Source organism: Crocodylus porosus, unplaced genomic scaffold, assembly GCF_001723895.1.
Source record: "Crocodylus porosus isolate Cpor-Errol unplaced genomic scaffold, CroPor_comp1, whole genome shotgun sequence".
NCBI classification, from domain to species: Eukaryota; Metazoa; Chordata; order Crocodylia; family Crocodylidae; genus Crocodylus; species Crocodylus porosus.
This window is the reverse complement of record NW_017728907.1, coordinates 45,369,245-45,393,269: the sequence shown is the minus strand read 5'-3', so window position 1 is coordinate 45,393,269 and position 24,025 is coordinate 45,369,245. Positions and strand designations below refer to the sequence as shown.

The window sequence follows — 24,025 nt, the reverse complement described above, 5'->3', positions numbered from 1 at the left end:
TGCTGGGATCCTATGACCCCAGCTGACTTCCTGCCCTTTGGGCAGGGGGCTGGACTCGATGATTTCCCAAGGTCCCTTCCAGCCCTGATGTCTATGAAATCTATGAAATTCACATCAGCTGCTGCTTATCACTTTTATTATCTTCTATGTACTTACAAATTGACTAGTTGGTTATTTATTCCAGTATGGTTCCAAGGAACTGAAGTCAGACAGGCTTGTGTATAGTTCACTGGGTCCTCCTTTTTTAAAGGACATGCATTATGCTTCTCTTTTCCAGGCTTCCTGAACATAACTTATCATCCATGAGTTCTCACAGAATCATTAATAGCTCTGAGACTGCTTCAGGCAGTTTTCTAGGATGAAGTTTTCAAAGCAGTTGGACCCAATGAACATTTAAGAAGTCTCAAACCTATTCCCTCCCTGTTCTAGCTTTAATTCCTATTCCCTGGTTACCAGTGCTAATTATGTTAGCCATCTGATCACAGGACCAAAGCAAAAAGGGGCACTGAAGACTTTGGCATTATCAGCATAATCCTATTAGTTTTCTATCCTCACTGAGTGGTGGACTGACTTTCCTTGGGCTTCCTTCGAATACAAATGTACTTACAGAATGTTTCCGTGTTCCACTTCTTTCACTCATTATTTGCATCTCATTTTGTGCCTTGGCATTTCTACTTGTGTTCTTACCTACTCATACTTTTCCTTTAAATTCAGCTTTAGTAATTGGAGCTAGTTTGCACAGGTTACATAATTCCTCATTGAGTTCAGGTCACTTCAGAGGCCACAGTGTAGCAAACAACCTTGCTGCACAGACAGACATGTTTAAAAGTAACAAGAGGAAGTCATTTTTATGCAGCATGTCATTAACTCGTGGAACACATTACCACAGGGAGTGTAGAAGCACAGAGTATAGCCAGGTCCAAAAATGGACTAGATAAATTCATGGATGATAGATCCACTAATGGCCATTAAACAAAATAGCCAGGGATGGATCTCTAAACCAATGATGGCAGATGCCAGGAAGAGTATGACGGAGGACAGACCACTCTATATAAACCCTGTTCATACAACGGGGAAGCAAACCACAAATTAGCTTTGTGCCCTCCCTGAGTGCTACTCCAAATCCCTTCCCCTGCCCCAGCTCCTGCTCTGCTTTTGGCTCCCTGCGCTGTACTCACTGCCTAATCTGCTGCTCTGCTCCCTGCTCTTCCTGCTGCCATGTTGCCTGACCTCTCCCCAGCCTGCTGCGTGCCACACACAGGCTGCCCGTCACTTGTGCTACATGGGAAGCATCAGTGGCTGCCACTGTCAGAGACACGACACTAGGCTAGGTGGACCCCTGGTGCGAGCAGTCTGGCACTTGCGTTCTCTTACTGCATTTCCTATCCTGTCTTCACCCTGTGATACTGAGGGCACAAGCATGAACTGCTGTTTCTTTAAGAAACTGGGAGTTCTCCTGAATTTCCTTCACCCTTAGACTTTGTGTCCCATTGGATCTTGCCCATCAACTCTGTGTTACCAAAGTCTGTTTTCCTGAAGTCCATTTCCTTTATTCTGTTTTCCTTCCTTTCTCGCCTAAGAATCACCTAAGTTGTCTTCCATCTTTCCATCTCAAGCTGTTTCTGGGCAGAATCAAATCTAGAAGTGTTGCCCTTCTGGTTGCTTTGTCCTTCTTCCACATGACAAAAATGGTCTCTGTATCTTTATCTTTGTGCGCTTTGGTGTTTTTGCCAGTGCGGGAGCTCTTGGCTGTCAGAGAGGTTACCAAGGGTCACTATGTGGAAGTGGCTCTCATCAATCCCCATTGCTTTGTCCACCCTCCATTTTAAAAAGTTATCCCTGACACTTTCCAAGAACACGCTGGACAGTCTGTGTCCTGTGGTATTACTTTCCTAGCAGATGTCTGGGTAAAGTCTCCCATTACCACCAAGCCCTGTGCCTTGGATTAGTCAGTGAGTTGCTCAAAAGAAAAAAAGCTGCATCCACCTGACCTTCGTGGCTGGTGGTCTGCAGCAAACTCCTACCGTGGCACTGCCTTTCTTCTTGCTCCCTTTCATCTTTACCCAGAGAATTTCATCAGGTCTCCCCCACTACATTCTGAAGCTCAGAGAAAACACATTCATTTTTGGTATAGAAGATAAAATCTCCTCCCTGCCTCTCCTTCCAGCTGTACCTTTCCATAGCAATATTCAAGTCACATGAATTATCCTGCCAGTCTCTCTCATGCCAAATCAGTCATCATTTTGATTAAGCATTTGACTTTCAGTTCTGCTCGTTTATTCCTTATACTTCTTGTGTTAGTAATTGGCAGCTATTTAATCTTCAGTAGCTCAGTAAACTATTTATGCAATTCGCACACTTTTGCCCTTTTTGCACCCCGACCTGAAAAAGCACCTACTGGGAATGGCTGGGCCCGCAGCAGCCATGTGTTCTTTGGTTTCTTTCTGGGCTCTGTCTGTTCCTGGGTCTGCAGCAGGGTGTGATGGGTTGGACGGCGGAAGCACGAGAGTCACAGTTTTTCTCTCTCTCCTTCCTGTTTAACAAGGAAAGCTGTCCCTCAGTTGGGCAGACACCAGGCTTGACGTTTTATTATATGCCGCAGTTCAGAGCAGGCTAGAATTTGCAGCACAATAAATCCAAGGTGCTTAACACAAAGGCAATTTAGCACATGAATCTCTTGGGTATTTCTGAGCCTCTCTCCCCAAAGAGTGAGTTCCTTCATAAGGATGGAGAAACAGGATTTTTGAAGCAGATGGGCTTAGAAAAAGGATATGTATTATTGTGCTCTTCAGAACTGCAGGTGCCCCTGAGAGGTAGCATGTCAGGGTCGGGAACCAGCTTCCAAAGACCAGGTCCAGACAGCTGGTCTGCTTATATTAACCTTGTTCACTGGTCCCAACAGCAGGACTTTCAAACAGCCAGATCAGTTGAACTTGGGTTTGGTTTTTTTTCCAAATCAAATTCTTAATTAAGTTTTCACTCAGATTGTAATATATCATTCTACTGATAAAAGCATAACTCAGTATTTATGAGCAACTTTTCAGGCTTCTAGAAAGATACCCCTAGTGTGAAGTTAGCCAGAAGCCTATCTATACTTTAAAATGAGTAAGCAGCTAAACAAAGATTAGAAAATGTCATTTAATTAGTGAAATTTAAAAGCCTCGCTCTGGACCAGATTCTGGTATTAATTACATCACTGTGGTCCAGTCCAGCTCCACTGGAGCCTGAAGTTATTTCAGATTCATACAGCTGTTATGGAAATCAAATTCTGCAGCCTGAATTTGCCCAGAGATTTCATATACTTCAAGCCTTTTTCATTCCCTCCCACTCAAGAGAATTAGAGACACTTCATTCAGCAGGAGAGGAAGCTCTGGAAGTTAGTTAGGAAGAATAGGGTTAGCAGAAGAATGCCCCCCCCCATCCCATTTTACCAAAACCTGGGTGCCATTTCCATTCTGCGCTTGGCACCAGGCACCGTGAGCTGTCACTGAATCAGATCATGCGCTCTTGACAGATCAGTTCAGTAAAACATTCTAGAGAGTGAAGCAAGGACAGCAGAAAGCAATTATGGCTTATAAAGAAGCTAAGTGCTACTAAGGCTGGGGTTAGTAAATCAGAGTTCTCTACAAGCTTCACTGTTAAGAGACAGGCAGCAGGCTTTCTCATTATCGTGCAGCCAGAAGATAGGTGCCATGTTGGAAGGCAGCAAACTATTCCTACCCACCTGAGAGGAAAGGCTAATATGCAAGAGAGATCCAGGAGCAGCTTCCGTTTTTGAAAGGGAAAGGTAAATAGGTCAGGTTTTTAAAAGGTAAAATAAAAAGGGACTTATGTTTTAGGCCCACTTCATGTCTCTGTTTAAAACCAGTTTTTACCTTTTCATTTTAGAAACCAGGGCTGCAGGCCCTTTTCCCCACGTCCATAGTTGTGTGTATGCATTGAATGCTTCATGTTGCAGTCACCGTAAAGAAGCACGTCTGCTGCAGCACAGTGTGCTCTAGCTGCAGTCCCGTGATGTGCTGGAGATCTGCCGCTTTGGACCAGACTGGATTAATAGAGTCTGCTCCACATGCGAGCTGATGCAAATTGAGCGGCGCCACGTGCAGTTGTGTAAGTGGCGAAATGCACATCAGCACGCAGAAAATGGCAGCAGTGCACTTTTGAACTAAAACACCTTCTATGTGTTTTAGTTCAAAAGCACACCACCGGCATCTTCTCAGCACTAACGCACATTTTCACCACTTGTACAACTGCAAGCAACACAGCGCCAAGTGTTTTTCAAAGCACCTGGCACTGCGACGCTTGCATGTGTAAAAATGCCCCTTGTGCTGCAGATGGCTGCTAGTCCCCTCCAGTGGTCCAACCACCAAAGAACCTTGCAGTTTTGATACTTGGCTCAGTAGCACCAAAGGCCCTAACCAGATGTCAAGCAGGCACCCCTTGGACTCGTCATCAATTCCTTTTAGCAGCTGCCTAACTAAGGTGGAGTGCGTGGGGCACCAGCCCCGGGTGCTGACTCTGGGGGTACAGGGGTGCCCGTTGCCCTGGGAATCTTAGCTATGACAGGTGCAGCTCTGGCCTGCTGTAGGAGGGGCAGATACAGCCCTGCACCCAGAAGCATACCTGGGTGGAGGGGGGTGGAATGATACCACTCCTGCCCTCACCCAGGCAGCTGGGCCATTGGAGGCACAGCGGGAAGTGGAGGGGGGGAGAGAGCAGGCCCTCAGGAAAGGAGCCCACACTAGTGCCTGTTTCTCAGTTGCAGCAGTACAAATCTGCACTGCTGCAGGCGCAGCCACAGCAGAAGCAGCTGCCAACAAGTGGGGAGAACCCACCCTGTAAGGCTTCACTTTCCCCCATCACCACTGCTCTCCAGTGGTCAGCACCATGCCCTCTGCCCACTCCACTGGGCCCCGGGCACTGGAAGTGTTCCCTATGCCTCTGCCTTTTAGCCCACCCAGGAAAAGAGATGAGAGCCCTACCTGTGAAACCACAGAATATTCCCTACCTGCCTCCTTTCTTCATCCCCTTTCCCCAGATAGCTGAAACTCTCCCCTAGAAGAGTGGAACAGCTGCCTTGGTGCCTTTCACATGAGAAAAGGGCCACAACCTGAGTCTTTTCTGCTCAAGTCCCCTGCCTGGCCATGCTCTAGGAGGTCCCACATTTCATTTTTATACCACACTATGACTCTTAATAGTCCCAATTCTTATCCCAAGGGGGTGCATTTATGCAGTTTGGCTAGATGGTTGATTTGCAGGCAGATCTGTTATCTGCCTCCCAACATGGCTACCAAGCCCAATTAAAAAGAAGCCTTTTAAGGAGGGAGATAGAGAGGAAGGAAGGGGATGTTGTACCTGAGCCTATTGTATGTCCAACGGAGTCAAAGGAAAGAACCATTGAATCTGTAACACAAGAGTACAAGTTCATTTTCCCCTTTTTAATCAATCCATTATTAGCACATAAAAGGCTTCTCTTTCCTCTTCCCATTTTATCATATAGCAGCAGCGAGCTCCAGACATTACCATCACATTTTACTGAGCTGTACATGCACATGAATGATCTCTTATTGTCAGAGAATGCTGGGTTACATCGGTGCGGGACCTATGGCAGCAAAGGCAAGACTAGAAAAATCTTGCACCTGTCTCCAAAAGCAGCTGTCTCAGAGCAATACCTGCAACACCATTAAACAGCAAAGGAATCACAAAATATGTTTCTTGAATTTTACCATTTTGCTATTGTTTCACCAGAAGGAAAATTCACCTCTTTGCCACCCAGACATGCTGAATAAGGTGAACAGGGATCCAGCAAAAGCAGGGTGTTGCAATACCCTGGATACGTCAGAGGGCGATTAACACTCATGAGCAAATTGTAGCCCCCTCTAGAATCCAGAATGATACAAACAAAGAATTGTTAAGTGATGTCAAATGATTGGGGCATGTTTGAGACATAAGATTTCAGAATGAAATCTGTTCATGTCTGCCCTGAACATTAGCCTTGCAAAGGATGCATTAAAAATTAGCTCTTTCCCTAATTACCTTTCATAGGCAAGTCCAAAAGAGGCCTTTTTGATCATTTCATCTGCCCGCCTACATGAGGTAGTCTATATAGCATGTCTTGGAATTGCTCGCTACTTCAAATAAGAATTGTACTCTAGCGGAGTGTTTTTCAATCTACAGTCTGCAGACCCCTGGGGATTTGCACACTCTAAGGGGTCTGCAAAAGATGACTATAGTAAATCAAAAGTATGTGAATACCCACACTTATAATTAAAAGGGGTCCACACCTCCATTTTAAATATTTTAGGGGTCCACAAATTAAAAAAAAATTGAAAACCACTGCTTTAGAGTAATAATCAATCAGTCTAGAGCAGGAGTTGGCAACATATGGCCTGTGGGCCAGCCCCAGCCCATGGAGCCACTGGACGTGGGGTTTCAGCCACATCTGGCAACATGCAATGGCAGGGGGCTTCAGCTGAAGGCACTCTCCTGATGCCACTGTGGAAACAAGCAGCAGTGGCAGCCGGATCCTAGCATCTGCCCACCTCTGACCAGGGGAGGGTCATTCTGGTCTGCAGCCAAGAAAGGCTGTCTACCCCCGATCTAGATGGACAAAGAAAAAAGTTGAAAAGAGTTGATTTCATGGTTCATTCTGCTCAGTGTGAAAAAGCTGCAATTTCTTTCTAGCCTCCTTAGCTTGTGAGGCTTTACCTTCCAGTCATTCGAATTTGCTACACCTGTTTGCTAGATTGAAACACCCACTGTTATCAATTTTTTGCTCCCCACGTAGGTTTTTTTTTTATAGATTGCAAGCAAGTTGCCTGTTAACCTTCTTTTTAACAAGCTGATTATGTTGAGCTTCTCCAGGCTCTCACTAGACAGCAAATTTCCAAATGTTTAGTTATTTTTGTGACCCTTCTCTGGAGCGTTTCCAATTTTTCAATAACACTTTGTAAATGCTGCCATCAGGATGGAAAGCACCACTCCAGGAGTGACTGTACCAGTGCCAAATGCAGAAGGAACAGAGCCCCCCTGCTCCTGCGACACTGTCCCCTGTTTAAGCGCTGAGAAATCACTCGAGCTCTTTTGGTTACAGCGCCCGAATAGGAGCTTGTACTCAGCTGACTGGCTGTGGTGACCCCAGAAGACCTTTCCAGACTCGCTGTTCCCCAAGAAGGTTTCCCATTTCTATTCTTGATTCTGATCTGTCTGACTTTACATTTGGCCACAAAGACGCATGTACATTTCTTACTTCTGCCCAGCTTGGCAGGTGACCCAGATCTTTATTAGAGACCAGCTCCTTCATTATACACCAATCTCTGTACCATCTGCAAAGTTCATTACAATGACCTTATATTTCCCTTATCTTCAAAATGTTAAAATGCATGGGGCCAAAAACCAACCCCTGCAAGACTCCATTAGAAACACAACTGCTCAGTAATGATTCCCTGTTTACAGTTACATTTTAAGACCTCAGTTAACCAGTGGTCAATACCATTAATGCATGCCACGTTGATTTTCCATTCTCATTACTTTAGCAAAATACCATGTGGTACCAACCCAAGGCCTTATAGCGTGCAAGCATGTCCCCGGTGCTTCCAGAGTTGTTAAAAATAAACATTCAGGCTGCGTCTAGACATGTGTAGACGTTTGACTTCCCGGGGACAACTAGCGGCAGCACACTATGTGCCACTGCTGGTCGTCTCTGGGGAACACCTGTACCATGCGCACTCTGGTGTGCGGCAAGTTAACCCAGGTGAGGTAGGGGAGGCTGGGGCCAGTACTAGCCTGGACCCAGGAGCCTTACCTGGGGTCCTCCTGGAGCTGCAGCCGCCACACAGAGCCTGCTGAGTGAGGCTCCGGCTCTGGCATACTGCCTCTGCGTGCACTGCTCTGCTTTTTTTTCCCCCACCAGTTTTTTTGACCCCATGATATTCAGAGATTAAAAAAAACCCTCTGTGCTGCTTCCTTGCAGCATGGAGAACAACTGAAGGTGCAGTATGTGGCACCACATACAACACAGCCGTGCTCGTTTGGACGTGGCCTTATGGTCCAGAGAACTGCCCGACCAGTTCTTCCAAACCTCTTGCGTATAAGGTATCCAGATCTGCTGATTTTAAAATATCTACCTGCTGTAGCAGCTGCTGCTTAACATCCTCCTGAGTTACTGCTGGAATGGAAAATTACATTGTCATCTGTTATGAATACATCTTCTTCCCCAAATAAAGGAAACATTTATTGAACATTTCTGCTTTTCCTGCCTCAAAACTGACAGTGTTATCAGTGCCATTATTTGGATTTCTTCTGTTCCCAAATAGGTAAATTCTCCCTTACTCTCCTTAGCTCTGATGTTTATAGGAATCTCGTTTGCACCTATTACCTGTTTTCTACATTTCCTTGTATTTAATTTCTATTTGTTGCTACCAAATGCTATTTTCCAAACAGTTCTCTTTCATACCTGCTTTCACTTTTTCTCCAAACCACATTGTTTTGTCTTTGCCAATTTAACCGTACACACATTTTCAATTGCGGCTTTTTTGTTCTTGAGCATTTCCCATGATTTAGTTCACCATCATAAATGTTTAGACAAATTGGTCCTCTAAGAACACCAAGTATATATAACCTGGTTTGAACTTTTTTCTGTCCTCATGGTACAAACATAATCCAGTCACACTTGTTTGCACCTGAGCAATCAGTCTTTTATTTCTGATCATTCACTCTATCAAGGTGATGCTGAAATGAATTAGATCTTGGAAAGGAAATGAAAACAACAGCAAATGGTTCTTTAGCCATAACAGTAAAAAGAACTAGGGAAAAGGAAATACAACTTCTATGCAGTGAGAATAGGATGTAAAGCAAAAGTAATCTAGGTAGGGCCCCAAAAAACTAAACAAAAACTTTGCCATAGTTTTCAGTAAGGGCAATGTGGTAGAACAGCTAGGCTGGCTAAGGTCAGCCACACGCCTGCCCTGTCCCTGCAGACCCGACTGCCGCTGCCCCTGCCAGCAAGAGGCCAGCACAGCCCCTGGTTCCGAGTGCACAGCAGTCAGATCAGTATTGGCTGACACGGCCGGTTAATAATCAGCCATTGGTATTGGCCAAAAAAATCTTTATCGGTGCACCCCTATTTGTTACATGCATGAACAGGATGACAAGACATGGTACCTCTTGGAGTTGCTCTAAGGAAAGCACCTGCAGTGTTTCGTGTATTCAGCATCCTGTGCTTCAAAATGGCAGCAGGGACACCTTGAAACTAAACATCGATAAACTTCAGTTAAAGCACCTCTGCCACCATTTTGAAGCATGGGCCGCTGAGTACACATGATACAGATGCTGCTGGAGTGTACTAATTAATTGTAAGTGTAATAATTAATCGAGGCTGCTCCAATGCACTGTAATTACAGCATGTCAGAACAGCATCCCCGCATGTCTACAGGCACCCCTTGGGTCAAAGAGTCTATCTGGCCCTCAGACACCTTAACTAAAGAGGCCAGGGTGCTGGATTTAACGAAAGCATCCCATTGCTCATACTGTTAATGAGATATTGGGAGTTTAAAAGGTGTGAAATAGAAAACCAAAAAATCCTAAACATCTCTAAACGTTCTTCCCCCTTCTAACAGCATCTTTCATTCCTACCTCCTCTTCCAGGAAGGCAATTTCACTAGTTCTTCAGACACTGGCTGGAGGCATAAGTACTTAAGGGACCGTTTTGCCCCATATGTTCCATCACGATCTCTCAGGTCAACCAAGAGCAAACCAATGAAAAAATTGGTAGGCCAAGTCTACCTGGCAAAAAGTGCGTGGGAAGCTACTCTCAGGAGTCGCTCCCCAGCTCCATTTTGTTCTCTCACTGTTCTCCTACATTACAAGTGATCCTGTGCTCTTCCTGTGAGCCGCCCTGAGCATTTGTCGGGAAGGACAGCAGATAAATAAGTCAATCAGTAAGTAAAAAGAAATGCCAGCAGACACGTGACAAGGAGTCCAGACTGCACTCATACCCCTCATTTAAAAGCTTCGCACCTTTGAGGACCAGAAGGACCCACTGTGGCATTCTAGCCAGAGGGCCCACAAAATGCCAGCTGTATCGTTTTGCCCCGTAGTTCCTACCTCACAACCTGCACTGCAATTAGGAGAACAAGCGATGCTTGGCAGCCCTGCAGCCAATCCAACAATAAGTCCTCAGTCAATACTTGGCTGTCTGGCAGCCACCAGGTCTGTCCAGACTAGACTGCTGGTGAGCAGGCAGCACCAGGTCTAAAGGTGCTCCCCACTGCTCTCATGGGCTCGCTGTTTGGCCATGGCTCGGAGGCAGGCTCCCCACACTGCCACAAGTGGTTGCCCAGCTAGTCTGTTCAGCAGTTCTTTCCTGTGCATGCAGTTGGGCTTTTCAGCCAGCGTATGTCCACAGGGTAGTGTGGACTACTACCCAAAGTTATGGCACCCCAACATACCCCACAGGACATGGGGGGCAGAGTTAAGGTCACCAAGAAAGAAAAAAAAATGCAAAAATCATTATAGATGTTTCATCAGCATCATTACACAGCAAGCTACAGATGTGGCCCTGGGAAAAAAGAGAAGCCTTCAGCTGTGGTAACTACTCTTCCTTCTCTCACAGTCTAGTTTATACAAAAATATTTTGGATTCAAGGTGAGAATTAGCAGATAGATTTTAAGACCAGAAGGAATTACTTTTACTATCAACCCTCTTGCACAATACGGGCCACAGAACTTTGTCAAGCAATTCTCACACTGAGCCCTGACATTTGTGCTGAAGCAAGAACACAGCTTTTAGAAAGACAGTCAGTCTCCAAGGAAAAAAACAGCCACCGCTTTCCTTTGTAAGTTGTTCCAATGATTCATTATCCTCCCTGATAAAGATCTGCCCCTTCCATCTGGTCTAATTATGTCTAGCTTCATCTCCTAACCCCTTAATCTTGCTATAATGCTGAGCTGTCAAATTTCTAAGCAAAACACCATAGGCTGCACACCTTCCCCCAGCTGCACAATGCATCCCACTGCCCCCTGCTGTGCCACCCCCCCAACTCCACTGCACACCTAAGTGCTCCCCCACTGCATTGTGTGAATGGGCACCCCCCACACTGCACTGCATGCCCAGGTGACCCACCGCCTGCTGTGCTGTGCAACTGGGTGCTCCACCTCCGCGTGCACTGCGTGCTCAGGGGCATCCCTGGGCACCTGACCTCACCCTCGGCTCAGATGCCCTGGGCCACGGGCTCCCCTGACACAATGGACTGTATTGGGGTAGAGGCTGGAAGGGGAAGCTGGAGGGAGGGGGAGGCCAGAGACCCCAGCAGCTGCTGCAGCCAGAGCAATGTGGCAGTGGCGACTGGCTAGGAGCCCAGGGGTTGCAATTTAACCCTCTGTCATTTGGATAGCTGCTACAACGAGATCGAATTGCCAGACCCCAAATTGTTCCCGTGTTTCTTTTTTAACCTTCCCCAATTTTTCCAGCCTCCTTTCGACACCAGAGATGGACACGTACTTTAAAAATTATCTCACCAAAGCCTTAGCAGCTGGGAATGTTACATTATGCTCTCCTCTATATACATTAGTTTTCACTGCCAAAGTACCGGACTGTAAGTTCACCCTAGGTTGGCTATTCATCTTAACTGCTCAAATTCACAGGAAAACCCTATAAGAAGAGAAGACTGAATTTTTGACCATCTGAAGAGACTGCCAGGGAATCTGGGGGGAAAAAAATGACTGGAGTCCTTACTGAAACAGCTCACTTAATAGAATTAGAACTGATTTCTAAAACAAAAAGGTCTACTGGCTTTCAGACAAGCTGCATTTTACCATCAACTTTTTTTTTTAAAGCAGCAGATTACTAGTCTCAATTTATTCCAATAAAAATAAAAATCCATCTGGACTGCACAACTGCATTTACTCTGGTGGGAAAGAAGCTCAAAAAGTCTGCATGCTATTTTAAATATCAAGGGCTTCAATTCATTTAAATTGTATTACTGATCAGCCATGACTTGCACCAGTTCCAAAACAGGTCTTTTGGACTCTAGTTTTAGTAAGCTTCTGTAGTAAATGGTCAAAATTATGAAGCAGACGATTAGGTAACCATGTTACCCTTTTCAATACGACCAGTCAATCCAGTTCTGTGATGGGTTTTTCCCCCTCAAAGGAGGAGAAGCTGAAGGAGGGAGGTATTTCTCTGCACCAAACCTGTCTACACACAGTGTCAGCAAGAACCCGCTTCCCAGAACACCCTGAGATGACTTCTTTGCAAACTAGCCCGTTCAACTAGCATCAGCTCAAGACATGATGCTTTCAACTTCTTTAAGGGCCACGACCCCAGAACTTGCTCAAGCAGCATGTGGTGCTTCCTTGCTGCCTTTGTTGTGCTTCTCTGGTCTTTCCACCTTTTCTCAGAGGCAAAACCAAAGCATCTTCAAACACTACACAGAGCACTGGCGCTCAACCTTTTGGCCCCAAAGGCCAAGCAAGTGGCACGGGGTGGTCTGTAGGCTGGATCGGACTCCACATGGTCTCAGTTGGCCCATGTGCTAGGATCAGGTTCCAGGCCTCACACTGCCCCTGCATCACCCAATCTAGTAGACAGGACACACAGGCCATATGACACAGTGCCAGGAGCAGAATCTGGCCCGCAGGTCAGGGACTGAGCACTCTTGACCTAGAGAAACCCTTCCCCCCATATGTGCTCTTACTGTGTGCAGGGAATGCTAATACATTTGAGTTGAAGTCCTCTCTTGCTGGTAATCAAGTTAAGGCAGTAATGTTAATGTTAGTTGTTCACATGTCAGCTCAAGTAGGCATCCCTTCTGTGTAAGAGGCAGAAGATGGCTAGCAGCTGTTCTCCATCTTCAGTCTGAATTTTCTCCTGCACCCAAAGTCACTGGTATACTAATGGTCATGAGATGCATGTGAGTATAAACACATTGCACATCTCTTCCCAGCCATACCACCCCAGCAAGGAGCAAAGCACGAGGGGGAAAAGAAGGTGGGCACAGAGAACAACCGCACAGTTGAGTAGGTACAGACAGATCTGACTGTATGGCACACCTTGCCAAGAGGCAACAAATGCTTACTCCTATAGCACTGCTTCCCAGTTTCAGTTAAGACCTTGTACTGGAAATCTCTTGGTGAAGCTGGTTTCCCAACTCCTTGCTGTTCCTGTTATGTATTCTCCCTCAGAGCAGTTTGGGAAACTGTCTCATCCCACTGGAAACCAAAGGAGCCAAAAGTAATAACTTCTCAGATCCAAAGGGGGGTGGGGGGGAAAGATCAACAGAACCAGATTTCAGCTAGCAATAAACTAACAGCCCAACCCTCCACTCCCTCCCCCACCGCAAGGTTTAGGCAGTAAGACTGTGTGTTGGTTTGGACATGGTCCTAAGAAATCACAATACACAAACCACCAGTCCCATAGGAGTTGTAAGAGTTTAATAATAAAGTTTTAACACAGCCTGGATATCGCATACCAGTGTAGTAATGTGCTCCACAAACAAAGCCAAACTCCAAACAGTCACTGTAGCACAGGACTGCCTTCTGGTATGCACATCCCTTTAGAGAGGTATACGCTTTGAAGACTTATTTTGGGCCATACTCTTCTCTGATCACTGTTAGGGAACAGGGCTTTGCACGCATGTCACCTCTCTCCAGCTCTCCCTGAGGCTCTTGTATGAAAAAAGTGATGGTCTCATCAGTAACCATTACTCAAAACTCCCACATCCTCATTCAGAGACCAGAAATATTTTGCAGTGCTCAGTTACTTTAATTTGGGATGGCATTACTAGTGACAGCATGATCGAATCAGAAGTCAATTTTTTCAGTTCAAGTGAGCTCAAGGCTATACACAGAGTGAACCATCTGCCATACAACGCTGGCCTCACCTTTTCTGTTGGGCTTTGGAGAAGGGTCGGCTCAACTGATCATCAGTCACTGGGCCCATATAAGCAACAGCTGATTTAGGGAAGAATCATTTGAATTTTGTTAGCAAATATTCTGCTACAGAAGACACAGGGATTAAATACTGACTATTCACTAGCAACAACAAACTTGCCTGGTAGGGAAAGGGATTACCACCGTGCAGCTGAACCAGGTGCAAAGGAGCTGGGGACGTGGAGGACAAGTAACAGGTTCCAGCACAGGGAGAGTTTGAAAGGAGGCAGCTCTTCATGCCATCAGGAGACCTCCCTGGCTGAATGTCTGAGCAAGAAGGAGTTAAATGAGACCACAAAGAAGATACCGCAGTCATTAACACAGTAACTCCAAGACACAAGATATTGTCCAAAAGCTTTTGCAGAAACACACATCACATTAAGTTCTGTCAGTACTAAATCTATGGAACAAACGTGTCTGGAAAGTTTTGTTAAGACATATATGCAGGGACTCACTTCTCCAAATGAACTACTGTACATCTCTAGCTTTCCCACAGACCCAAAGATATAGCTCCTTCATGGGAAAATGCAGAGGCTGTATTTGAGTTTGAGGGGGAAAGCTAACACATATTCAAGGTCATTAAGCATTTATTATTTTCCAGTCACTTTGAAATACTGGCCAGTTTTCCGAGTTCGAGAGCTAGCTAAGGAAAAGGGCAGCACAGTACCATTGGCACAAACACCCCCCTAACGACTTCAAGGTGATCAAGAACAAATATTTTATTCCAAACTCATGTGGCCTCACATTTACTTTATAAGTACTTCACAAAGATGCATTTAATCTTTATAACATATTTAAGTCATCTACAAATAACCCTTTCACACCTGTTTTTATTCAATCAAATCCAAAGCAGGTTTTAAGTTTTTATTTCCACAAGCAGAACTGCGTGAAAAATGAAAATTATGTTTCACAGAAAATGGTAAGATTTCAGAATCTGGTTTTGCCCAAATTAGGAACAGAGCATAAAAGGGAATGTGTTATAAAGGAAAATTTCAGGGGAAAAAAATCAATATGAATTTTAAGTTAAATTAAATTAGATCATCTTTTTTGTTTCCCAAAAAAAAAAAAAAAAAAAATCAGAATATTACATTTGAAAAATTCAAAACAGCACGTCTCAACATTGTCAAAGCCTCATTCATTTTTTTCTTTGAAATGAAATTCTGGTCAAAGTCTTTCAGTGTCAATGGAGTTGCTGTCTGTGACAAAAACAGGTTCTGCCAGGGTTTTCCTGCTAGCGCTACTTCCAATCTCCTCCCACCTCCTGGCAACGCTGCCTGAAGCGAGGACGCCACACACCTTCCCTGCACCGCACAAAACGCTCAAACCTCACAAATACTGTACTACCTTGGTGGTGGTATTTTCCAAAACAATTACGTCTCTTCACATTCAGATAATGGACAGTTTGGCATCTTAGAATGGATACCACTCATTTTGGCTGGGCCATGGGATAGGCAAGGACAGGAGTTATGACAGTCACCCCCGGTTTCCTCTGCCCTTGAGGAGTTTTCCCTTGGGTTTCAGCAGCGCCGGAGGAGAGATCTGAGCTTCCATCATCAAGACATGGCAGGTATTCAAATAAAGGGTAGATTTTTTTTTAAAGAACATAACATTTGATTTTTCCATTCTCTGCAAACTCAGACACCATAGCTGAACCAGTTTTCCTCAAACTTTACAAAAGAAAAACTACCCTTCAGGCAGAGACCAAATATAGGTAGTTTCACCACAAAAATGAAAACGTTTAAGAAAGGTATAACCAATGAAAACCAGGGATTATGCTGGAAATTGATACAACTTTATCATTAATGGACAGACGCTTCTCTGATTATACTCATGGGTCCAATTTCCATAGATATGTCCCTGTTTTTATTTATTTTTTATTACACACACACACACACGATGACTACCAGTGTCATGCTTCTCTTTCTTTTATTACCTTTATTTTTCTGTAACCTTCTATAGCCCATCCAGCTGTGCAACAGCAGCAGCAGGATGGTAACACCTAAATACAATAGTATAGCAGTCAGCAGTGACAAGTAGGCAAGAGAAAATTCCTACCACAAAGGATGACAACTGAAAATGCCCACAATACACCAAAAAGTAGGAGACAGGGATATGTAAGCATGAATATATATGAATATGGTAAAGAACAAGCCAAACTGGGTTAGCTAGCGGGTTTTTCTTCACTTTTTTGTGGTCCAAAAAGTTATCACGTCCCTAAATATTCCAAAATGTAAATTATTTTGAATGACTCATATTTTTAAGCATTCATACTTGCACTTAAGGGTAACTTGACAAGGTGTCCTTTACTCCTTACTTGATTTTCTTGTTAAAGACAGGGTTAGAAAGGGGGTTACCCTTTCACCTGTTTTTAGTGAAAGTGCCGTGCTCCTAATATCCTGAGGATGTCATCTGCATGACAGTGTTGCAGCTCCCCTAGCTTATTGTTAAAGTCCTTTTTATTCCTTTTAGCCCTGATGGCAGCATTCACTCATTTTTTTTTTTTTTTTTTTTACTTTTGCAGTCCTTCTTCCATACAGGGCTAGCTGCGTCTAACACCAATGGTTGCAAGCATCTTATCTACACTACAGCTCCTGCCACTGCTACCACTAGAGAAGTTGCACAGGGTGAATAAATGGGCAATTCTGACTAATAATAAACTTTGGGTATTTAGTTCGATGTCAGTTCTGCACCACCACCCCATTACCATAAGGGTCACAGGAAATACATATAAGATTTTACTTTACCAAGTATTCTCACTTAACTTCCATACAATTAAGTTACAAGAGGTACTCCCATGCTTGGGCACCACAAGAAGCTGCAGCCTCAGGAGCATTTATATGGCTGACTTATTCCAACATTTTTACTATTGCTAGGAATAGAATGAATATATAACCAGTCATGTACAGTGCGCACACAACCTCCTGATCGCAGATGTGCATGGTGACAGCAGAACTGAAACAGAGGGACTGCAAGCTTTTGGCAAGTGAACCATGTGAATGGAGATGCAGTCTTGTATCGTCTCCAACTGATAGGAGAACTGAGCTCAAAGTTCATTCTTATTCCCTTTACAAGAGGAAAAAGTCACTTTAGAATCCAACAACAGGAAACATCTGATTGTAAAAATCATTTCCAATAAATTCTAGATTTTCTACTTTATTAAACCGCTTCAAAATGAGCTTCCATTAAAGTGTTTCTGTTTTGTTAAATTGAAATACCTGCCTAGAGTACCACATGGCCACCTCCACCCTGGAAAACAGACTAGGGATCGGGGAGGGCAGGGGGCGGTGAAGAGGAAGAGGAGTTGTAAGTCATGGTTCAGATAGGAACATATTTTTGCTGAGTATCAAGCCAAATTTTAAAAAATCCTAATTTTTCGAAAAGTGAAGAAACAAAATTAAGATTTTGGTTTTCTGCTAAGTCATAAAGTCAGTGAAGTGAGCCTTGTCAATTTATCTATGCATAAAATTAATAGACAAAAATAATATTAAATACATATTACTTTTTCTAATGTATTTGTAAGGGATTAAAAAACCCAGGAGCCTTAAGATCCAAACAAGGTCCATCAGGCAACAAGCACGAAGACATCCCCTTACTGATTTGTAGGGGAGTTCGACTCTCCTACCACAGTCTCCCTCCCCTGCACTGCTAGAAGTGCAAAGAGATGACAGTTCAACTCCTGGAGCACTCCACTTGCTAAAACGGTTCTCATGGTGGCTTCATTTCCTTTCAGAAGGACTGTTGTCTACTTCAGCCAGGAGGAGGGAAAGAAAAAGGCTCCCGGGCCTCAGCGTAAGGCTAATCTTCACTGTCACCAAGTGACAGCGCCATCCTGCTTCTCTCCATTCTGCTCTCACCAGGCCTTTTGCTCTTGACTATGTTCCTGTCCAAAGCTGCTGCCCAGCACATTTCATGCTGCTGGTAAGAATTTAGGCAGTCAACAGGATCTCAGACCGTGTTTAACCAGGAAAGAAGCATTTCAGACAAGGAAACAACATTTCCGATAGGATGTGCTATCCAAATTACAGATGCACCCCTCAGCTACTCAATCTCCAAAAAAACTCTCCTTAATATTTAATTCAACTTCCATAACAACTCCCTTAGTATTTAAATATCATTTCAATACAACCTCCTTCTCTTCCTCCTCCTAGAAAGAAAGCAAGAGCAGACTTAGTCTCTACCACACCAACAACAAACAGGTAGAAATTCTGTGCTGCATTCAGATTTAGAATTAATTTGTCCTCCATCACCAGTCCTCTGGTCTCCCCCCTTGCCATTTGTCACCTCCTAGAAACTGCCATATTTGCTTAGGTCCAAGATCTACTGAGTCTTGCATCTGGCCTCTGACAGTGAGCAGTACCAAATGCTCTAAAGAGTTAAAAAATACACCGCCAGGAAAAATGATGCAATAACCACCCCATAGGAAGAGACTTTGTAACTTGAGGGCGGCTGGTGCTTCAAGCGTAGACTCATGGTTCCCAATATGGAAGCTAACAGGGCAGGGGGAGAGCTGGTTCCTGCCATGTGATGATCCACTCATGACTTGCAGAACGAAGGTTGAAAAGTCTATTTGATTTCATCCGAGCTGAAACTTGTGCGGATGCTCCTCAATTCATATAAATAAAAATATATAAGCTTATAGAAGTTAGTGGGGCAGCACAGGCCAGTGTTTAAAGTAGTCCCCAGAGATTTTCTGCCATCGCTCACTGCACAAACTCAAGGGGAAAAAGAATCACTTGACCTCACCATGTATAACATTCACAAAGCCACACTCCTGAAAAGAGCTTCTAGATCCATGAATGAATACTACTCAGTATTATAACCTGCCTCAGTAACATCATATAGCAATAATTGTCACAGGTTAATTAAAGTTATTAAATATTACTTTTCATCAGCTCCAACTGTGTCACCTTTTAATTTTAATCAGGGATTCCCATGCTGTTGTACTGTAGGAAAGACAACCATTCTCTCTGTTCTTTGCCATGTAATAAAGCCTTTTCCCCATTTCTATGCTCATATCAGCACTGGTCACTCTCCATTAAGCTGCTGATGGTGAAAACCCACGTTAAAAGCAAGAGAACTTACTCCTAGTCACTGAGCCTAGCCATTTAAAAATAAATTTAGGGGAGGCCACTTCTTTTTCTTCAGTAGTAAATGATAACGGAAGCATTTTGCTGTCATGTTCCAGCTGGCAAAGGCTCCAGATGGGTATCAGTGTTGCCATAAGCATTGCCGGAATAATCATGCAGTATCCAGGAACTCTCAAGTGGTTTGCTTTCAAGAATAATACAGCTTGGGAGTTCTGTTACATAACCTTCTCAGTTCGGCATTATGAAGCTGTTTGCGTGACCATTACCCGCTCTCTCAGACAGAGAGCTTCTGTGTTTGGACCTCAGTCACAGCTCACAACACTGCTCTGTAGTACTAAGAATTTTCCACGGGCTTGCATTTCCATTTCCTATCTTACCAAATGCCCAAAACGTTTTTGGCTCCCTCCCCCACCCTACACAGAGGTATTATAAAAGCTCTGTATTTGAAGTTCAAGATGTTTTGGTGTCAAGAACTGCTCAAAGCAGGGCACAGTTGCTTGAAGACACCCCATTACTGGAGAAACAGGAAAAATGATCTCCCCGTGATAGTTGTTGCAGCTGGTGCCAGTGAATTGCCAGCTATCCAGAGGAGCAGTGCTATTCAGGTGACCCAAGTATCGCCCGTCACAGCAGGGACTTTCCTGCATCAGAATTCTGCAGGATAACTTGAAGCAGGTTGATAAACACACACAGAAACAGTTAAACAGAGCGGAACACCAATCTAACACAAGCCAGAAAGTTTGCAAAGAAGAGACTGATGGAAAATAGCATTTATTTACCCAGTGCCAAGAGCATGCTTGGCTCTTGTCTTTTTGGCCCTAAGAGTTCAAAACCGTCCTCCCAAACATAACACGTCTTGCTGCATAAGAAGCTAACTGGATTTCTAATGAAAACAGTCTACTCCAGCTCCAAAGAGCCATGTCTTCCCTATACTAGTCGTGACCAATTTGCAGGCATGCCACAAATTAGCCTGGCATCCTCCCTAAGTGCTACTCCAGTCCCCTTCCCCTGCCTGATCTGCTGCTCTGCTTTCTCTTTCCTGCCTCAACTGCCGCTGTACTGCCGCTCTCATCCCTAGTACCATGTGCCACACACAGAGGATGCCCATGCCACAAACTGGCCACCCCCTATCCTAGGCCAAAAACAAGACAAGATGGAGAGCACGCAAGCAGATCTGGAAAGCTGGCAGGGAACAGTGGTGGTAAAAGATGTCAGGCTTCAGCTTGTTTGCTTCTAATCTCCTAAAGGATCACATTATTTACAAATAAATCTATTACTTGGAGCTGAAATGGGATCCTTTAAAACATTTAGCAACTCTATCAACCTCTCTTTGTCAAAATAACCTTAATAAAAAACAGGCCAACTTGTACAGTTCAAAGTTCACTGAAAACTTGTGCATTGGTTATGTTTGAAGAAATTAGGTTGCAGCTAAACCAAGTTGTTAATGACTGCTGTTTCTAAGTGTAGATTACACAGGTTACCAAAAAAACTACTGAGCTGTTGACCTGACCTACGTAGGGCCTTTTGATAGAGATAAAATTAATCGCTTTCCTATTCTGCATATCCATCTCTGTTGTAATGACCACTGAAACAGTGTGCACAAAGCTAGTGTTGGTAGATTACCGGACAGGGCAGTCACAGCTCCCCACAAGGTTCTGCGGCTGTACACTAGCTAGAGGCTGGGAGGCTTCCTCCGCCACACCATGCACAGAAGCAGTCAAGATGGCAGCACAAGCGAAACCTGCAAAACAGAGTACTCAAAAACTGGAGAGAAACCTTGTGACCTTTAGCTAGCTAGCTAGATAGATAGATATTCAGCAGTGATACAGAGATAGAACACTACTGAATTTCTTTTAAATCTCTAACATTAAGGGCAAGCTGCCCTGCTGCGGTGTGCCACTAAAAGCTGTTTAACCTGGGTTTACACCTGTTAAGCATCAAGGCAGTCAAAGGGAATCTGGTCCATTTTCTGCAATGGATTTGCCTTGGATTCTTGAACACAGCCAACAGTTCCAATTAAATCTAGGACCACACCGTTACAATGCCCCAGTTGTCACATGCACTTCTCCACACATGCTCTCAAAGCACCTCAAGGTTACTGTGCATTCGTTTTTTTACTTAGAGCTGCATAAAATTAATGAGCATTAGAGATGCAACTGGCTAGGGACACAAGAGGCAATAAAAAGTATGTCAAAAGGGGAAGACCAGAGAAACAATAGCAAATGCTTTCCTCATTCCCCATAGGGCCGACTGACTTGAAGGTATCCAGCTTCTCAAGGTGTTCCTTCACGAGGTCAGCATTTATGGAGGGTAGGGGATTCCCCTCACCCAGATCTCCCTGTCCCAGAGCAGGCATGGGCATCCCGTGTGACTGATGAAAGACTGACGCAAAGTACCTATTTAATAGGTTGGCTTTTTCCTGGGCGTCAGTTGCCCCATCTGGTTTAGCAGGGGTCCAACATTGCCCTTGCTTTTCCTCCGGCTCCCCACATATCTGAAAAAGGACTTTTTCTTGTTCTTGATGCTTGAAGCTAGTTGGAGTTCAGTTGCAGCCTTGGCTTTCCTGGTTTGCTCCCTGCAGGACCGGACCAGCGCAGAATAATCCTCCTTGGAGGTGAATCCCATCCTCCATCCTTTGTAGGCTTTCCTTTTTAGCCGCAGGAGGTCCGCTTCTTGCTGCCTTTCCTCCGTGTTGGAATAGATTTCGCTTGTGCACTGAGGATCGCTTCCTTGAGAAGCAACCACTCTTCTTGAACTCCCATCTCCCTGGGGTCATGGTCCCTAAGGGCCTGACCGACTAGCCTCTTGAGCTTGTCAAAGTCGGCTTTTCTGAAGTCAAGGACTTCTGTGTTGCTGACTGACTTGCCAGCTTTACGGCGGATGGTGAAGGTGATCAGCTCGTGGTCGCTGTCACCCAACTTCCCATCAATCCAGTCAGCCAGGCTGGATGGGATGCACCCTAGGGTACATGAGGAATTGGCCAAGGTACAGAACCATGGGCTATCCGCTTTGAGAACTCATGGAGATCAGGTGAGGTCCCAGATGACTGGAACACGGAAAATACAGTATCCATCTTTAGGAAAGGGAAGAAGGAGGATCTGGGGACCAGTCAGCCAGACCTCAATACCTGGAAAGATCATGAAGCAGGTCCTCAAGGAATCTATTACAAATTAGCCAGAGGAGAACAAAGTGATTAAGAACAGCCAGCCTGGCTTCACCAAGACCAAGTCATGTCTGACCAATCTGATTTCTTTCTTTAATAATGTAACAGGCTCTGTGGATAGTGGGGAACAGCATGTCTTTAGCAAGGCTTCTAAAACTGTTTCCTATGACATTCTCATTAACTAGATAAGGAAATACAGACTAGATGGAAATACTGTAACATAGGTAAATAACTGGTTGAACCATCTTGCTTCACAAGTAGTTATCAAAGGCTCCATTTCAAGTTGGGAGGAGGTATCAAGTGGGGTTCCCCAGGAGTTTGTTACTGTTCAACATCCTTGTTAATGATTTGGACAATGGGATTGAGTGCACGCTTAGCAAATTGTGGATGGCAACAAATTGGGTGGAGTTCTAGATACTCTGGAGGGCAGAACTAGGATCCAGAATGACCTGGATAGACCACAAAAATGGTCAATAATCAATCAGATGAGAGTCAGCAAGGACAACTGCAAAGTCCTGCACTTGGGATGGAATAATTACATGCACAAATAGCGGCAGGGGATGGCTGGGTAGGCTGCAGTACTACAGAGAAGGACCTAATGGTTACTGTAGATCACAAGCTGAATACAAGCCTAATGGAAGACAAGCCAAGAGCATCCTGGGTTGTATTAACAGAAGTGACACCTGCAAAACAAGGGAAGCGAATCTTCTGCTGTCTTCAGCACTGGTGAGGCCTCACCTGGGTCACTGTGTCCAACTTTGTGTCCACCCTACCAGGAGAATGTGGACAGATTAAAGAGTCCAGCAGAGAGCAACAAAAATGAGTAGAAGCCAGGGGAGCATGACTTGTGAGGAAAGGCTGAATGCTTGGGTGATTTGGTCTGGGGGGATTTGATAGCAGTCTTCAAATACCTGAAGGGTGATTACAGAGAGGTTGGAGATGGGCTTTTCTCTATGGCTGCAAGGGACAAGGGACAAAACTAGGAGCAATGGCCTCACACTGCAGCAGGGGAAATTTAGGTTGCAGATTATGAGGAACTTTCTGACTATGAGGGTGGTCAAGCAGTGGAACAGGCTATATAAAGAAATTGTGGGATCTCCATCTTGGAAGCGTTCCAGAGCAGGTCAGACACTTGGCTGGGATGGTTTAGTCAAGGTTGATCCTTCCTGGAACAGGACGCTGGACTAGATGTGACCTCACAGTGTCCCTGCTTCTTGTGATCCTATATTCCAATGCTCACCCCTACATCAACATAGCATTTGACCATATTCATGTTTTACTCCAAAGAGAACAAATTCTTAAAAATACTGACATTTTTCTCTATTTTAGCTGCCTTACAAGAAAACTAACACTGGGGAATTTCTCTTACATCAAAAGAAGTAATTGGGACTCCTGAAATGTTAGGGAATATATGCACTTGGGTTTCTCTCAAAATGATTTACTACTTCTGATAGGAAGCCAGTGGCCAAAAAGCCTCCCCAAAGCATATAAGGCATGCAACATCTATCTTAGCTGCCAGCAGAATTGTCAGCCAGCTCACAGACAGCTTTACACTGACACGTCTCATCTGTCTTGATACTACTGAGAACACAAACAAGAGATGAGCAGGATTAAGGTACAAGAGAAGAGGCATCATGAGGAATAAATGATCCCCTGAGCAACAGCATGTTAAAGGCAACCTCCACAGAAAACAGCAGAAAAGAGGTTAGAGGCAATACAAAGGTTATAGAGGCAAAGCCCAACTTTCTTCTGCATTTCAAGGCCGTTTATTAAATGAAAGCTGATCCTGAACAGACTCGGTCTGCAGATCTGCTTTCTATAGCTGTCTTTACATGGGTGCAGTGCCT

General features: G+C 44.5%; 1 protein-coding gene across 9 annotated transcripts in view; it reads right to left on the bottom strand.

Annotated features, from left to right (window-relative positions):
- ST3GAL3 (ST3 beta-galactoside alpha-2,3-sialyltransferase 3) overlaps positions 1-24,025 on the bottom strand; it is a 245,686-nt gene that overhangs the window by 179,545 nt on the left and 42,116 nt on the right. For 4 of the 9 annotated variants that reach the window (XM_019531289.1, XM_019531286.1, XM_019531290.1 and 1 more), the window contains exons 2-3: positions 5,356-5,403; positions 2,399-2,533 (exon numbers count right to left, since the gene is read on the bottom strand). The exons of 2 other annotated variants lie outside the window; for them this stretch is intronic. In XM_019531289.1, the coding sequence (XP_019386834.1) occupies positions 2,399-2,533; positions 5,356-5,403 (183 nt within the window). The remainder of the gene's footprint in view (positions 1-2,398; positions 2,534-5,355; positions 5,404-24,025) is intronic. 3 more of the 9 variants (XM_019531293.1, XM_019531291.1, XM_019531294.1) reach the window with 1 other exon arrangement.